Source organism: Diadema setosum, chromosome 8 (assembly GCF_964275005.1).
Source record: "Diadema setosum chromosome 8, eeDiaSeto1, whole genome shotgun sequence".
Taxonomy (NCBI): domain Eukaryota; kingdom Metazoa; phylum Echinodermata; class Echinoidea; order Diadematoida; family Diadematidae; genus Diadema; species Diadema setosum.
In genome coordinates this window covers 24393416-24412816 of record NC_092692.1, presented here as the reverse complement: position 1 = coordinate 24412816, position 19401 = coordinate 24393416, and the positions used below count along the sequence as shown (strand labels likewise).

The 19401-nt window shown below is 40.1% G+C and overlaps 1 protein-coding gene across 1 annotated transcript in view; it reads left to right on the top strand.

The window, feature by feature from the left end:
- LOC140232161 (speract receptor-like) overlaps window positions 1-13575 on the top strand; it is a 239989-nt gene extending 226414 nt beyond the window's left edge. Inside the window, exons 19-21 of the mRNA XM_072312304.1 lie at window positions 9878-10121; window positions 10780-10878; window positions 12803-13575. Of these exons, the coding sequence (XP_072168405.1) occupies window positions 9878-10121; window positions 10780-10878; window positions 12803-13575 (1116 nt within the window). The remainder of the gene's footprint in view (window positions 1-9877; window positions 10122-10779; window positions 10879-12802) is intronic.
- Window positions 13576-19401: the final 5826 nt, after the last annotated feature.

The window sequence follows — 19401 nt, the reverse complement described above, 5'->3', positions numbered from 1 at the left end:
GAACAGTGAGAGGAATAATGATGTCAAAGCTACGCACCAATTTTTCCGTCCTTTCTCATATCTCACAATATATCATATTGCATATAGCAAATCCTTTGAATTTTTGAGGGGGATCAAAATAATGTGCTTTTGATCTCTTTTTTTAAAATCTTAAAACGATTAGTGTAATGTTAAAGTGCAGTTTCATTCCACATTAGAGTCCTGAAATACTTATGATATCTGCCTCACTGTAGTCCAAATGCTCGCAGAATGGCAAATACTATGTGATGGAGAATCTTGTCGCTGAAACGCCTGGATAAACATGACACCAATTTATTCAATTTGTGCGACATACACTGTATATCATTTTATTCTGACCATGCAGTACATTTGGTCAATCGCGTTCGCCGTATTATACTTGTCGACGTCACTCATCAAACTTGCCACGTATCTAACATTACCCAAAGCCAACCGCACATATACCCGCAGCTTCATAAAGGCATTGCGCCCTACGCCATTTCCCCTATACCTTCACTGCGTAGTCTCTTTCTTCTTCTTCTTCTTATCTTTAATACTACACAGTGATGCCACTACTACTGTAGCGCGAGGATATTCGGTGAGAGTCATTATTATCTTCTGCGAATGCAAGTTCATTTTTACGCTGGTATAATTTATGATTATCCGGCATATTTGATGATGACCCAAAACAGGAGGACAGCAAACATTCCCGAACCGGAAAACAAGATCCCTTTGACAAACAAATACGGTTGACACTATTTAGATTAAAAAAAAGAAACAATGACAAGATGAAGTAGGAAGCAAGTTATGATAGCGACTATGTTCCTTTATAGTTGGATTCCTCATTACGTAGTTTAGAAAAGGCTGTGAATAAATTGCAGTGAACTACTGTACTTGTAGCTTTCGATTACGCTGATATCTGTACTTCCCTGCATCTCTTTTGATTGAAATCATTCTAGTCGAATCGGTTAATTTTTCCTCCCTGAGTTCATAGATGAAAATCAGTCCGTTGGCTTCCGTGAAGGCACCATGTACTCCGTGCAACCTCTGTATTCATTTTAGTAGAGGCTACTATGTAATCCCGTGAAATTTTTGTGCCAAAATTGATTTTTTTTTTGTTTTTGGCTAACTTTGTCAATTTGGGGGTGCTGAATCAAAAAAAAAAACAAAACTTTGGTTCCATTTTTTCTGACCACGTCTTCAGCCGCCATTTAGAATTTCAAAATGGCCGTCATAGCAAACTGTATTTTGACCCATATCTCATAAAGTGAGCATTGTAAAAGCTTCAAATTTGGCGTAAAATACATGGTTGTGATGTCAGACACTCTGATATATCTTTTTCTGATATTGTGGATTGTTTTGATACGATTTGCAGGCTGCCATCTTGAATTTCAAAATGGCCGCCATAGCAAAGAGTATTTTGACCCATTTCTCATACGGTGAGCATTGCAGAAGCTTCAAATTTGTTGCACAATGCAAGGTTGTGATGTCAGTCACTCTGATATTTCTTTTTCTGATATTGTGGATTGTTTGATACAATTTGTAGGCTGCCATCTTGAAATTCAAAATGGCCGTCATAGCATTTTTACCCATATCTGAGGTTGCAATTATTATTAGAGCATCAAATTTTCAAGAATGCATATGCTTGTGGTTTCCAACATTCCAGTGCAGTTGTCCCTAATTGTGGATCATTAAATAAGCCACCATCTTGAAATTCAAGATGTGGCCATAGAAAAAACATATGTGGTAAGCGCCTACGATGAATTAGACAAAATTGTCCTAGTTAAATCAAATTCATTTCCAGGTCACGCAGAATGACAGCCATCTCTCCATTCAAAATGGCCGCCATAAATTCAAAATGTAAGGACGAGATTCCAATGACGTCATCAAGCTATGCTGAGGGGTAAAAAGTGTTGTTGTTTTGTTTGTTTGTTTGTTGTTGGTTTGTTGTTGGTTTTTTTTTTTTTTTTTTTTGGGGGGGGGGCATACCACTTCCATACCCCATACCATGACCGGTGTGGGCAAGCGTGTATGCGTTACATCCCACGTCCCATAATAGCTAGGTGGGTGTAGACCTATGCGGTTAGCGTACTGCGCGCTACACAGCTATGCGCTTTTACACACATTTGATTTGTTTTTGCCTCTCAGGCAACACATTATTTGGCATCGTGGAACCTCGTCGATAATTATATTTAATCCCAGTTATCAAATATTTGTACAGAAGCAAGCATTGATACAATTGAATGTGATCTTCAAAAACTTGATATTGCCTAGAGAGAATGAAGACAAACAAGGAAAAGTCTCGCAGTGGCAAAAAAATGCCATATGGTCACCCTACCAGGCATCCCATTCACAAGCCTGTTTGTTGTCCCAAACTGAAACAACTCATCAGGGAGCTCATAATTGCTGGATGTATTTCTGGAATAACACAGAATGAATAAGGACTTAATAGGCTTTTTCCTGATTGCCCTTGTGTGGGTCATCTTCAATTATCAAGACTTCCAAGATATTCACTGCTGTACCACCAATGATTCTAAAACTACAAAGGAGCAATAACAGCCCAGTTCTGTGGCGCTTTGGATGCATCAGAATTCCTCAACAATTTAGAAAACCATCTAATGTACAAAATTGTAACTACAAAAGCTGATGAATGTGGTGCTTGGCAATCTGGTATCGAAAACATTCAAGGGGGTATCAATAGAAAGAGATAAAAAGGGAAGTTTTCATCTTCTGTAAGAATTTGTATCTGAAAGAATTAAAAAAAAAATCTATCTGGGATAGTATGAGAAAGGCCAGACATTCAGCTCTTGCAATATTATACACCGTGTGAGATTGGATCCAAAGTTATTAAGCTTAAGAGGACCACTAACTTCTCATAACACTTCTACTGGTTCAACAGTCTGATAGACCTGTCATTAGGGAGCTTTAGATTTTAGACGCGCGGACGTTCAAAGGGAAAAAAAAAACATGGTCTGAGCGTGCGTAGTAACTTGACGGGCGCTACTGCGCACGCTCAGACCACGTTTTTTCCCCTTTGAACATCCGCGCGTCTAAAATCTAAAGCTCCCTTTTATCCAGTCATTGCTGGACGATACAATATTATCGGAAGGTATAAAGTTCTAAGTAATTACACAATCATTCTTCATCTTCTGATTTTATGGCCTTCTCCCATTCTCACTAACAGAAGTTCATTTTTCATACCCTTTCCTTAGAAACCCACAAAATTGAGCCAAAAAATCAACCTGAAAGTTGAAATACTGAGCGTTCAATTCCATCTCACACATATACCACATCATGAAAAGAAAAGAAACAAAGGGTTCACCAAAGATGCCATGGGAGCTGTCACCTTTCACAACGAGGAAGCAGATATCCTCATTTCATTGCATGTATTGCATGCTTCTTCAGGAGCAATAGAGAAAATCAGAGATACTTGTATTGATGATTATTATATATAGACACTGACATTGATAGTATTTTTCATTCTCCTGATGGATCTTTGCTGTACTTACTGCATCGCATGTCGTCTGCTCCATCACTGGAAAAGGAAATGATAAAAGTTCAATTGACATTGTTAAGAGATTACGTTCTACAGTTTGTTGCGGAAAAACAAAGGTCTGCTTGGTCATGCTTTTTGTGGTGCCAGCTGAAGTTGAAAATTTGAGGATGTCTCAAAGAGCAGATGGACCAAGAATTATCTAAGCCTTGAATCATGCAGAATGTCCAATGACACAGTCCATGCCTTCTAGAAGTTGGCCGTGGATGACTTCAACCAGGACAATCTCCCACTTTGCCCTCGTACCGCAGAGTCTCGATACAACACATCCAGAGAGCAAACCTCGTAAACTTTCACAACCTAATCTGTGCCTCTACTACAAGGGAATATTATGTAGTTATTTCCAGAGGATATACATAAACTGTGCAATTGAATGCTTTGAGCATTCTACACCAACGGTAGCCACAGAATTCATTATCATGTTCGATGGCAAGAAATGCAACATTCATTGTTTCTGGAAGAATTTAGAACCAATTCTCCCCTATGTACAGCACTGTACAAGTGCTGTGACTTCAAAAACACATGCAAGGAATGAGCCTAGAAGACATTTACTAAATGATTATACGGCTAATTATTGCTTATCTAAACTCTGCCACCAAATCATCTAAATGGGAGCATTTAGTCACTCAGACACAGTTATTCAGATACTTTTGAAAGTCATTTGTTTTGACACCAGAATCACATGATTTCCCATTCACAAATTTTACCCAAGTGCATGCAATGCTCTTAAAGGAATGTTTCCCATGGCAACCATTTTGCATTTTAACATGGCAGTCTACAGGAAATAGTCTCGCGTACGCAATAATGATACTATTCATTGAAATGACTGACTTAGACACGAGTGCTCCAGCATGCTTGAGTTTGCAGTTTAAAGATCTTACATTACCAAATATGGGTCGAAATCCATCTTGAATTTCAAGAGGGGCAGCCAATGCGAATAATCCATTACTACAGAATGTATATAATCATGTGTGTGTATTTTTAAAGGAATGCACACTGTACGCCACCATAAACATTGATATGCCTAACAGTTGTTTGTAACCAGAGATATTAGCTGAACAGCAGCCATTTTGAATGTTAAGATGGCAGCCTCAAAAATGATCTGCAATTTGAGGGAGGGGAAAAGTTCATCTGAATGTTCAACATCATGAGCCCGGTTTATGCCCGAAATGTGAACTTTCTGTATTGTTTACAAACATGATATATGGGTCCAAATATGCATTCTAGTATGGCGGCCATTTTGAATTTCAAGATGGCCACCTATGGTATCAAAGTGGACCATCGCTTCAGAAAAAGATGTTTCAGAAAGTCTGATAGCATACGCATGCTCTTTGCCCCAAATAAAACCTTACGCAATGCATACGATATGAGATATAGGCCCAATTACATTTGCTGTGGTGGCCATTTTGAATTTCAAGATGGCCGCCAACCAAAATGATCCATCATTTAAATAAGAAAATATATATATATTAGCATGTCTGGCATCATAAGCATGCTGTTTTCCCCAAATTTATACTTTCAATAATGCTTACAACCTGAGATATAGGTAAAAATACATTTAGCTATGGCGGCCATTTTGAATTTCAAGATGGCTGCCAACCAAAATGATCCATCATTAAAAAAAAAATATATATATATATATATATATATATATATTAGCATGTCTGGCATCATAAGCATGCTGTTTTCCCCAAATGTTTACTTTCAATAATGCTTCCAACCTGAGATATAGGTAAAAAAAATTAGCTATGGCGGCCATTTTGAATTTCAAGATGGCAGCCTACAGATTGTATTAAAACAATCTACAATATCAGAAAATGATGTATCAGAATGTCTGACATCATAAACATGCTTTTTGCATCAAATTTGAACCTTCTATGATGCTCTATTGCTACGGCGGCCATTTTGAAATTCAAAATGGCGGCTGAAGACGTGCTCGAAAAAAATGGAACCAAAGTTTTTTGGATTCAGCACCCCCAAATTGACCAAGTTAGCTAAAAAAAAATCAATTTTGGCACGAAAATTTCACGGGATCCAATATTTCGACAAAGCAGACTGTACTATTTTGGAAAACCCCGTGAAGATGTAAGGACGTCCATTTAGCATCGGTAACATCCGAGATTTCATGTATTTTGCAAATGCGAACCAATATTGGGGTGTGACACATTTATATACGTATTACTTTAATGTGCAGGTTTCACTCTCTTTCAGTTCTTTAAATTGCTCACATCTTCCCCTCCATTTTAACTATCAACTTCTCATACTGTCCATAAAGTGGTCGCCTGAGAAGCCAAGGTTTGACCCACACACTCCGTCTTCTCGCTGTTTTCCGGTATTGTTTTGTTCCTGTTTTTTTCTGCCGTGATGTTTGATGCAAAATAAGAGCTTTTGCAACAAAGTGTTTTAAGGCCCTGTCATACCTTTCCGGGAAAGCCTTGCGTGCGACTTGCGAAGGACAATTTTTTACTACCCAGAGGTCACCGTAGATGACCCGCACATGACAGTACCTAGCACGTATCTCACTCGTAGTTACTCGGAGTTGCTCACGCAAGTCCTATTCACCCGCAGCCAAGTTTAGGCCCTGTCACACCTTTTCAGGCAAGCTAGGGGGGCTTGCTGCGTTTGGGGATTTTCCAGCACGCAGAAGAATTTTTGTAGGCGGACAAGGATTTGGGCAAGTTTCGCATTCGTCTTTCCTGCTGGATCCGTGCTACTTACGGTCTACTTCCGTGTGACCTGCGTGTAAGGCGCATTGGTGGCGAGTGAGGGCTGACAACTCGGTGAAGGAATCCCTCTGAAGGAATTTGATATGGCAGAAGTCCCACAGAATATCATTAGGGAGCTTTAGATTTGCAGCGCGGAAGCTTGAGACGACGCTTGAGCTGGACGTTCTCCTCTCCCCTGCGTCGTGCTGAAAAGTAGCTTTAGATTACGCTGGCACGCAACGGTTAAAAAATAAAATGGCGCCCCCATATGATCGATGCACGAAGTAGCTCTCTAAGTCGTAAATTGAGTAAAAATAGCCCAGAACGCGTAGTGAGAAACTCAGACGACGCAAGCTATAAATAGATCGACTCGACGCGCGATTCTGCGCATGCTCGGAACATTTTTTTTTTTTTTGGGGGGGGGGAGGTTGGATTTTTTTCCTCTGAACGTCACAGTCGCGAAAATCTAAAGCTCCCTATTATCTTGGCCACATACGGGGGCTGAGAAGTACCTGCGTTACAGCGTGGACCTCTGCGGGCAATCTCCGCCACTCACCCTGAAAAACTTCTGGTCATGCTCAGAACTTGGCTGCGGGTAAATCGGACTCGCGTGTGCCCCTCCGGGCAACTACGGGCGAGATACGCGCTAGGTACTGTCAGGTGCGGACCAACTGCTGGGAGGTCCGGGTAAAAAGAAAAAAAAAAAAACCCGCAAGTCAACCCGCAAGGATTCCCAAGACACGGTGTAACGAGGTCTTGAGTATGCTCAAAACTCGTTCCAGGTGAGTCGCGGGGGGTTGCCTCAGAGGTACACGCAGAGCACCAGCATGAGGCCCTTAGCTCTAGCACCTCACAGGCAACTCCCACGCAGGTATTTCGCAGCTGTAGCGCAGGTACTTCGCAGTCCCCGTATGTCGCTCGTAGGTGAAAATGGATCGGTTTCAAAGCTCTCACGCAGGTCACACGGAATACACGCAAGTAGCAGGTAAATAGCACGCGTCTAGCAGTAAGACGCAAGTACGGACCTCGTCAACATCCTTGTCCGCCCGCAGAAAATTGTCCTGCGTGCTGGAAAATCCCTACTCGCAACAAGCCCGCGTAGCTTACCCGGAAAGGTGTGACAGGGCCTCACGGGCCTCCTACTGGCGTTCTGCGTGAACCTCTGCGGACAATCCCCGCGACTCACCCGGAAAGAGTTTTGAGCATACTCTAGCGCGTATCTCGCCCGTAATTGCCCGGAGGTGCGCACGCGAGTCCGATATACCTGCAACCAAGTTTTGAGCATGACCCAAACTTTTTCCGGGTGAGTCGCGGGGACTGCCCGCAGAGGTCCACGCAGAACGCCAGTAGGAGGCCTTTAGCGGCAGCACCTCGCAGGCAACTCCCACGTAGGTTTTGGTCATGGTCAAAACTTGGCTGCGGGTAAATTGGACTTGTGTGTGCACCTCCGGGCAACTACGGGCGAGATACGCGCTAGGTGCTGTCAGGTGCGGACCAAATACTGGGAGGTCCGGGTAGCAAAAAATTTTCCCCGCAAGTCAATGGCACGCGTCTAGCAGTAAGTCGCAAGTACGCAACTCGCCAACATCCTTGCCCGCCCGCAGAAAATTCTCCTGCGTGCTGGAAAATCCCTACTCTCAACAGGCCCTTGTAGCCTACCCGGAAAGGTGAGACAGGGCCTTTACATTTTGCGGTGTCGACAATTAGAAGTATTTGCACATTGCGTCGACAAGCAGAAGCATGTGATCTAGATTTTCTGATGTGCTTACCATACCTAGTTCTGAAGATATGTCCCACGAGAAGGATAAGTTGTCAAATGAGCGCCTTCAAGCACAAGTCCTCTATCAACTTTTCGTGGATTTCCGTGTAGACACCGTAAGGATGGCGAAGGGACCTAGTTGTTCTTCCTTTGATATCCATGCTTGCTCCATATACGTTTCGGGTAGGGTCCTTGTTGCTATCTTGTCTGTCCATGTATAAAGACACCATACTTGTCCGAGTAGACGCCGTAATTGTTCGTGTAGACACCCAAAAAGTGTATTGGAATCGTATCCACACCGGCATCGCGAGGAAAATCGTCATGTTGTACGCCGGAACACCATGGAATACCAATTACGATCCATGATGATCCGTGAAGCAATCCGTGGAATTACTACGTTTATACCATGTTCCCGACGGCTATAAAGGAAGCCCCTTTTGCTCGAATCGTAGTGCGCTGGGATTAGATGAGATATTCTCCTGTTTTTCCCCCTCCGTTTTATTGTCTTGTTCATTCCAGTCCTCGCTCCGATGAACATGTAGCCATCAGACGACATTCTCACTGCGTCTGGTTAGGCTAGGCTACACGATATTTTCAGTCGCGTCTCACTACGGACTGCCTCTAAGTTTTGTTACTGTTTATTACGTATTGTTGCATTTTTATTTATTTTTTTTTTTTGCGTTCACCCGCTTTATTATGGCCTTCAAGGTTTCTCATTACTGCCGGGACTGCCATGTCATTTTTTTGACAGTTTAAAAAAATCAGACAAGGTACTACGGCAGTCACGGCCTGTCACGTTTGCCCATCCCGTCCCACCACTTTGCCTCACGTCCATTCCGTTTTGTGCACAGTGTAAACGCAGTAATTAAGAAGGGCTTTAGCAATTGTCAAATTCTGCGACACAGTCTGTCTACTGCTAGAATCCACTACAACTAAAAATAACTAAGAATAGTGATACGTCCATTTTCACGACCCATTTACCCTCAAAATACTTTCAAGGACACAGGAAGTTTTGATAGAGGTGGGAAACACTCACACTTTGTCGTGTCAGAATGGGTTCATTGAGAAGATATGCTCCTGTCTTACAAGTTGTCGGTGGAAGAATAAACTATGACAAATGAGAAGGTACAAGCTGCGAAAGGCGATACAATCATAACATTCATTTGAACTGTTGATCATTGCTATAAACAGCATCACTGAATGGGAGTATCATACTTTCTGCCAAGCTCGAAAAGAGAGATCACCATAGCTTTATTGAAATTAATCAAGCAACAACAAAGGAAAACAATAAAAGACGTAACAACACAATAGAAAAAAAACAGAATCAATTACATCAGTACGTAGTGAATTGGCAAAGATTGTACAAAGAAAAAATAATGCTAGAAATTTGGTCTGACATAATAGATAATCTGGTCAACATGGACAAACTCTAAAATGTGTGCTGCTACAGCTATATGCCGTTAAACGCAGAAAAGAATTTCCTCAGCTTTTACTTTTGGCTACGTTTCCATTTTGGCTTATAACCATTGTGCCACCATAATGATTCAGTCAATTTCACAAATTTACATTGGGGCTAGAAACGGCAATACAACTCATCAGTTTTGGTCATTAAACATCTGGTTTTAAACAATGAGCTTTCAATTAAGAAAAACATGCTTTCAGAAATAGCTTGAGGTGTCCAGGCGTTGCTATTCGTCACAATTATATATTTCTGAGCAATTAAAACACCGCAATTACAGGATCTCGTATGACGCTTGTCCTCTTGATCAGCAGTAGGCGAAAGCATCATACACGATATAATGTTTTTATAACATATGCAACTATTGTTTTGTTTTCGTTTTAATTTACCCCTCTGTCTTGCAGGTCGTCAACCTTCTCAATGACCTCTATACTCTCTTTGATGACATAATCAGTTACTATAACGTCTACAAAGTGGAGACAATTGGTGATGCGTATATGCTTGTTTCGGGACTGCCGATACGAAACGGCAATAGGCATGCCGCTGAGATCGCTTCAACAGCACTCCATCTACTTGATGCTGTTCAGAAGTTCAAGATCAGACATCGGCCCGAAGACACACTGAAGTTACGAGTAGGGATGCACTCAGGTAAGATTATTATAACGGAGGCTATAGTTACATGCTGTATACATAGCAGAGCGCAATCAGAGGAAACCGATAATCTTTACACCAATGGTTTTTTTTCCCCTTCACTTCATATCAGACTCCTCCTTATGTTGTTATTGTTGTTTTATCAGATATGGCTTCTCGATTGCAAATTTGCATACAATGTATAATGCATACTCGTTAGCATTCTCAGTCATATCTGTAACGTATCGGATAACAATTTGTTACTGTATCATTGCTAACAACACTACTTATACCTATCAGCTTGTTTGGACAAGTGTACCTTTTTAGGTACGTAACTGTTATAGATGTTTTTAGATGTTTGAATCATTAATAGTTATGTTTTGTATTACTGATATTTTTGTCATCACCACCATTATTGCATGACACAACATCCATGAAATAAGGCCTATATTAGGTAAATTGCATTAGATAACAGAGCACCATTGTACGAGTCCATCGATGAAGTAGAATTATGTCAAGGTTTGCTATTTAGATCAAAATCCAGGCAATCGTAACATTACATCTTGTCAATGTTGGTTTCACTGGATAAAATGGATGAAGTTTTAGGCAGTTCACCAATTATTCAACCAGAATTTGCGCTCTCGGTCTCCCCCTATGGTTTTGAAACATTCTATAGGTCCAGTGGTGTCAGGTGTGGTGGGTTTGACTATGCCCAGGTATTGTCTCTTTGGTGATACTGTCAACACAGCTTCCAGAATGGAGTCCAACGGAGAACGTGAGTCATTGCATGTATTATTGTACATTCATCACACTTTTGCATCTACCCTATTTACGTGTGCTTTTTGTCTCGCCCGCATAGTAGTAGCAAGACATATGGGTCACTTTATGTTGTCTTCGGCGTCGTCAACAATTTGGTGTACTTTTTCTAACTTTCCACAGCTTTGAACAGTGACCGCCAAACTCGCACCACAGATACATGACCGAAAGTTGCAGGTCAAGTTCCGAATATGGGTGAAGTCCGACATGGTTAAAGGTCAAAATGTCAATGACTTTTCCCTGATTACCACTGTACTCACAGTCTTGTGTACTCTCAACAACTTTCAACAAATTTGAGCTATGGTCACCAAAGTGACATCACAAAACATAGAGCTGCCGGTCAAGTTAATGGGGTAAAGTCCAACAAGTTCAAAGGTCAACTCCTATGAACTTTACTTAATAAGCACTTCACACCTAGTATTATGGTGTACTCTCAATAACTATCCACTGCTTTTAGTTATGACCACCAAATTCATACCACAGATAAATCGCTCAAATCGCAGGTTTGAATATTGGTAAATTATGCAAGGTCAAGGGTCAAATGTGACCGTACAATACAAAACCAAGAAAAAGTCGGTCGCCCTGATTTTAAGTGAGGAGTCAGAATAGGTAAAACGGGTCAACCTAATCAATCTTGGTATCTTTGTATTTTCTAAAAGAATAATTCTTCTGCATTATTCTTAAGTTTGAGATCATGAAAGAAACGAAAAATTTCCCCTTTTTTGCAATTTTTCTAGAACACTTTTTTTTTATAGAAAATCATGCTAAGCTAAGTCTTACAGGCCCCTTTTCATTTCTTGAAAACCTTTTAAACACTCTTCATGTTCGACTCTATTATAACTTTTGAAAGGATGCTGCTACTGCGTTGCAAGTTGGTGTTAGTCATAAAGCAAGTTGCCAGTGTGCACAATTTCAGCTAACCCGTTAAAGGGCCGTTAACGATCACCCGTCTTACCTGGAACCATTAAACTGCACATTACTTGAATATGAGACCATTCTGAAGCAAATAATTTTCACACAACAATAGATATATAATGTACTCTCAAATGAGTCCTACAAGGATTAAAACAATCATCCCCCAGCATTTCCACTGATCAGGTACTAGCCATCCCCTTTAAGTGAAACTGGAACAGGAAAACACGCAAAATCTGACTGGTCTGGCATGATTGCCATTTTACGGTTGCCATGGCAATCAGCAATATCGGCCATGGCTGATTGGTATATCAAAACGTTTGCAATATTTTTTTTTTTTTGGAATATCACCAAATTTGGTTGAAATTGGATCAAGGACGTAGGTGTGGCAAATTGAAATATGGTACGGGGCACAATGTGCCCCCTTGGACTTTATAAGGTTAAGGGCAATAAATATGAAGGCTCTCAATAACTTCCCACAGCTTTGAGATGTGTATGACCACAAATCTCACTCCACATATGCATTACCTAAAGATGCCGGTCAAGTCCGAATATTGGTTAAGTCGAAGAAGGTCAAAGGTCAAAAGGTAATGCATTTACACTGAAAAAAAATATAATCACAAATTGCCTATGCGGGCGAGACCTTGCTTGGTGTTTGCCATGTTACTCATTAATATGATTTTTCGCTTTGTAGGATTTCTTTATCTATGATGATATCAAAATAACGCCACATTTACTGTTTCCGACAACAATTTGATTTGCTCTGCGTATGTGTACATCACTCCTAACAATAATTATTTTGTTCATGACATGAGGTGATATCTTGGAGTTTTAAAAAAAAAAAAAAGTTTCTTTCCTGAGTATCATATCCACCCTTTTGATGTGTAATGAATATGTAGTAGCAGGCCAAAAGAAAGCGTAAAACATGTCGATCTTCCTTTTTTATTTTACTTTCCCTATACATACTCCAGCTTTGAAAATCCACTGTAGCTCCGAGAGTAAGGTCATTCTCGACGAAGTTGGTGGATATGATCTGACAGAGAGAGGACTCGTATTCATGAAGGGTAAAGGGGAGCTTATGACGTATTGGATAACAGACCAAGATCCGTCCTACTGGAGAAGCAGACCGCGGAAGGATGATACGGACTATGTAATTACCGACGACACTGACAGCATAGGTGAAAAGCAAAAGCAGGAGAGAAGTCCAGGAAAGAGCTACCTACGCACACCACTTGGCTCAACGTACGTTACGCCAGCGATTTCCCGCCCCAGCACTGGTATGAAGACAGCAAGAAGCGTGCAAGATATCTGCACCACGAACGTGCGGGAAGGCGCGCAGCTTGGGCGAAACTCGGATGCAGTAACACGCCGACGAAACAGTGACATCTCAAGGACAGAACTACCGAAAAATGGGAAACACGGATACACTCTCTTGCCAAATGAATGTGACGACCCGATCCCGCTTCATTCAAAGAGCGAAGAGGTTGAAATAAGGACTACCGAGTTCGGCAACGGAAGTGGGGACTGTTGCAGTCAAGCGCGCAGCGTGTCAGCCTGTTCCTTGAATAGAGCTGACGCCACTGGAGAGGAAGGTACAGTGAACGGCGCCCTCTCACAGCATTCCAGAAACAACTCGCAAGGAAGTAAGACGAAAACCAAAAAGAACAGCACCACGGACTCTGGGATTGGCAGCAACGGGAACAGTTCTAGGGACTGCAACATACACAATGAAATTTTTCTTTGAATATTCAAAGCTGTGGAACACCTAGCTATTAATTTTGTGGTGCCTGGGAACAAAATGGCCCTGCTTTACAAAAGCCCACAAAGATTCACCATGTACAACTCTTCTTTTTTTTTGGTTAGGGTAAATTTCGCAAAGCGTAGAAAATTCAACTTTAAAAATCATCAAAATTGAATGTTTGCAGCTAATCAAAGTAGGTGATGGAAATTACATACAATGCTGCTGTTCGGCAGGAAAAGTGGCTATAAAGTTAAGCGTGTATTCAAGCGCACTGACTCACTCTTTACCCGGTGTAGAACAGCGAGAGGATTGGAAACTCTGTGACAACCGCTGTGAAGTGAAGGTCAGAATAATCTAAAACTTCCTGCTTAAATTCAATGCATTCTATTCGTGATAATGTCTGAATATTCAAAGCTTCTCCTGACGTTTTAATGTCTGAATATTCAAAGCTTCTCCTGACGTTCAATGTCTGAATATTCAAAGCTTCTCCTGACGTTTTAAAGCTTTTGTAACGTTTTCATGTACATTGACACCACTTATGGGTATAAAACTGAGAAAATCAACTCAACACAGACACAAATGAGGTTGAAAAAGACTGGTGAAAGTACCAATTTAACAAACAGAAAATTAATTTCATGTTTCAAAACTTTGACGTTACATTGAAAAAGGGTTACTGTGTGAAAACGCTGAAAATCCCAAATCAGCCGAGTTGCCGTACCATGCCATGCATATTTTCAGGCCTCTAGAAGAATTACTTGTCCGACTCTGTAAGGGTTTTCTTCTGCTGAGTCACAAATTCTGATGATTGTCCTGAAATTCTGAATTGATTTATTTTAGTTTTGTTTTGGTATCCCCTTAAATTGTGTTTTTTATCTTATTTTCTTTACAACTTAAATAGCTGAAAATTGGAGAGCAAAATTTAAGAGCGTAAAATGTTAATGTCAATTCTTGTTCATGTGCATTCATTCCGTATTCTGCAAAATGCTGTAAAATATCACACACGAATTGATATGATTATACCCATGGGCTATTTGATGATACCGGCAAAGTTGTAGTGAGTTTTTTCCCCATCAATGATAATGTTTACACGCATTTTCATGGCATGTAGACTACAATTGTAGTTTGCCTACATTTTGGATTCAATGTTTTGTTTTTGTTTTTGTTTTTGTTTGTATGTTTATTTGTTTGTTTGTTTGTTTATTTGTTTTTTGTTGAGAGAAACATCCTCGCCGTATTATGTCATGGTAATGCATTTCTCAGTGGCTGTTCCGTGTGGATCTTCCATTCCCCTCGCAAGACCTCAACAGAACTGCACAGAAGTAACAATGAGCGCAGAATCCTGCCATATTCAGCCCCGTCTTGAATCATAACCATATGAAAAAATAAGAAATATCAAACGTTCTCTGCGGCATACTTTACACGATTTTTCCCGAGATTTAAGAGTAGTTCTTAAAATAATCGATGTCGTCTTTATTGCATTTTTCAGTTATTTCTTAAAGCCCTGTAGTGAAGAGAGCGAGAGATGTACGTGGGATCATGATTTTTTTAAAAACTAACCTACGAGTACTTGTGTACTGTAATTTCAATAGATTTCGTAAATTTGGTAAATTTTCGTAAACGATGTCATGTTCAGAGAAGAGAGAGTGTGGAGATTAATTCACCGCAGAAATATTGTTTTGTTACAGTACTGATGGCAGTTCGTGTGATGTTCGTTATTTCAAAGGTTTGTTAATCTAAGAATAAGATAAGGTTTGTTATTACAAAACACATAAATTCCTATACCTAGACTTTCCATAATCCGAAAATGAAATGTGTTTCATCAATCCGAGCATTTATGGCGTTATTCCGAAGGCTCGTTTATCCGAAAATGAAATGAGGTTCGTAACTCCAAAAATCCTTACAAACGAACCTTCGGAATTACGAGCCTTACAGGGGCATTCCAGACGATTTTCATAATTTCACATCATGTAGTACATAAATCGACAGCTCCATAGATTTGTGGAATTTATTGTGGTCCTTGAGCAGAGAAACCTATACTCTGATTTTTTTAAAACAAATTACTCTGAACAGTAGCCATGTTCAGAAGTATTTCTAGTCGGAGTAAGAATTTATGGCACGGTAATTAAAATTCAAATTAATGCATATCTTACCACGACCCTTGCGTCCAGACGACGGTCGTGGGAAGATACTCCGACCAATTTATGTGCGAGGGTCGGTGTAACTTCCGGAAGTGGTAGCGCCGCGCACGTCGACCATACGATTGTTTTTTACCTGTGGCATTTGTCTTCTCCATTCTTGTTGATGAACATTTCTGCATGAGCGCTAGCTTCTTCGTCGCGATCGACTAGGTTAAAATTGCACTACACGCGAAAGTGTAGTCGCAAATGTCAACATTGCGATTTGACCCAGGAAGTTTTGCCTAGGTCGTAAGGTATGTAAGTTCATAGATACTACGAGGGCTTGTCCGCACGGGCAATTTACTCCGGCCGTCTAGTCGTGGTAGCAAGATACTCCTGAGAAAACTCAGGAGTATCTCGTTCGGAGGAAGAGGTCGTGGTAAGTTCCTCCGATCGGAGGAAGTTACCACGACATTGTTCAGACGGGCACTACTCCGACCTATCCTCTGAAGTTACTCCGACCAAGCTTCCTCCAACCCTTCCTCCGAAGTTACTCCGACCAAAACTGCCTAAGTCTGAACACAGCTAGTGCTGATAGAATCCTCACATATTTCAGAAATGTAGCAGTGTATGAATTCCATTACAATACCGCTTGCTTAACAAGTTCACCTGTGTAGAATCTTATTCATGCCTTCTTCTTTTGTTCTGCTTCCTTGAGCCCCAACTCATACATTCTTATGGTGAGGCTGCCATGTGATCACCCTTGTTCATTGGAGTTTGTTATGAAATTTGAAAACATGCTTATTCCTTATCCCAATCACTATAAATTTTGAATCTCTGTACTCAGTATAACTAATTTATAGTTGTTTAAATGTAGAAGTCTAGAAATCATCTTGAAATCTCCTTAAACTTCTGTCGGATTAACGAAACTTCGAAATAAAGAACACGAATTCATTCGCGGATCAATTATCCTTCGGAATAACAACCTTAACATTTTTTTCGGAATAACGAACCTTATCATGTGAGCGAATTGAATATGGAAACACTTAGCTAGCTGACAGTTATAGTACGGAGACAGTGGGCTGATAACAGATTCCGTGGACGATGATTTGCATTCAAGGAGTGGTGATTGATGGAAAATCCGTCATTTCTTGTAATGAGAAATTTGAAAATGAGATCAACATATTTTTCTTCCGCGCCGGTTACCGTTTGTTATTTCGAAGTTTTGGTAATCCAAAACTGAAATAAGGTTTCGTTCTTCCAAAGGATGAATTCTGAAGTTACCCATAAAGGAAATGTGTTGTCGACATAGACAAATGTAGCGGAAGTACACCCTCAACATCTGACAGACCTTTTTTTTTTCATTGAAACTTAATTATAGTAAAGATATACCGCCAGGGAACTTTAAAAATACCATATTTTGCCAAAATATAACAATCAATCAACAGTCATGTATCATGACTTATGTAATTCTTAAAGCTTAGTGGTGTAGAATCATTAAACATTAAATCAAAGACATAATGGCCAGCATGTGTTTTTTTAATATTATGAATTTGGAAGCAAAGGTACAGAGTTACTAGCTCATGCTTCCCATATCTACAGGAGGCAGCTTTGAGTATACGGTTTCCTAATCCTGCCTTAAGAACACCGTACATAATCAATCTGAAACAATACAATGTTCTTTGAATTGCGTTGATTGTTTTTATGTGAAGATTTTAAACATAGTCTGCTCGTGTTGACTAATATATGATAAATGCAAGAAGAGATCATTATAAAAAAGGAATCTTTGCATGATAATGTATTCTTCATTTTTGCTGTAAAATTGAAGTAGCAATGTTTCCAACAAACAGTGTATAGTAAACTACAATAATGTTCTTTTAGTGTAAAACATACATTTAAAATATTGCGATTAAATCATACTCATCTGACTCATAATGTGTTACATTTCCTTATGAATGTATGATAATTCTACATGAGAACTTACCTACATACAGATATCGCACAGGGGATTGTGTTTTGACTTCATTCAAATAAATCGTGAATTTAAGCTGTCAAATCACTAAATATTCAAATAACTATACGATAAGTGAGTGGAAACTTTTTTTTCAATAAAGCGAAAGAGCTCTTCGTTTCCTGCACACAACATGGGTTTCAATATTAGCACTAATTAAGTTCTCAGTAGTCTTATGTGGATTGATCTTTGTTGATATAATTTCATCAATTATTTCTGCCTCTGAGCGCAAGCAATTGCAGAATGAATGAAAGTAAAGTACACATTGATAGCGCAGAGCGGATCTTGTCTATTCCATCTACTTGGTGAATAACCTGTTATAGGCCCCTTTAAGGGAAGGGAGAGTCATGCGAACGCAGACGGTTGATTGCATTCCGATGTCATTATGGAGGCCTGAGGCTGACCATGGCGTTCTCGCTAATGCATTATGCGTAACGACGTCGAGCCGTAACGTTCCTTGTCCCATATTCTCACGCATTGGCTCAATGGTCATGATGGTGAAGACATAGGGAACTAAAAAAAAAAAAAAAAAAAATCGCCAGGGTTATTTCCATCGTGGGCATGCGTTCCTTTTGATGACATATTTATGAAGACTTGCATAGTTACCAAAACACAAATAAAAGACACCAATGCATAAAAAAATATAGAAAAAGACATAGAATGCATTTTCCAGTTATTGATTTTACCCTCGTGCAAATTACAGAACGTTATTGAGAACAAACAAAAGAATATCGTACGATGAAACGTTATACACGCTGCTCCTCTCATTACAAAAAGCAATGACGTTTTATAACTATCGATGAAAGTGATACATAACTACGATGTGTCACATCAGGATAAATACAGTGTATTGTTTCAATTGTGCAATTCTGCTGACATTGCACGAACCTTAGGCTGATTACTAACACAATTCATATATGATTACAATTTACAATAATTACAATGATTTCTGTGATCTTAAGCTGAAATGCTGACACAATGCTTATAGGAAAACTAGATGAATTAATATCAAACTTCTTAACCGTATACAGCCAGTGTGTTGTATAACACGGTCCTCTTTTCAGAGTCTCTGAGGAAAGGACACGAAGATAACGACGTAGTGCTCAAAAACACGTGTTTTTCGTTTCAACTAATAGCAGACGCGATGATACTCGTAATTGACCGAGCAAGGGTTTGATGGAAATTGCCATGTGACTGCGAATATTCATTGAAAATTGCGAGTAGCTGAAGAAAAGGATCTTTAAGGATCTGAAATGGAAGCGGGGATGATCGAACGTCACCTTCGTGCTTTCTGGCTTTCAAAAAGTTCAATGGATATCGACTTTGAAAAAAAAAATAAATAAAGAATAAAACAAAACAAAAAACACGAAGAAGTCTCGTGCACTTTTAAGGTCATCCTGATGATAACTCACTTAATGTGATAAACCGAGATGTTCGGGAAAAAAAAATCAAGGTAGTCACTAGTGCCGAAACTGGTGATTCATTATTGATAATGATTCTAGCACCAATCACAGCGCATGGATGATAATCTTAACGATGTGCAAAATCATTTTCCCATTTCTGCACCATGATGCCATCGATGATTCTGGATAGTCTGCCTCCCCCCCCCCCCCCCATTATGTGGAACGAACTCAAACAGTTTTGCCGTGCTCAGACCCATATGCAATTGTATGACCTATACCATAAATATTGAGAACATAT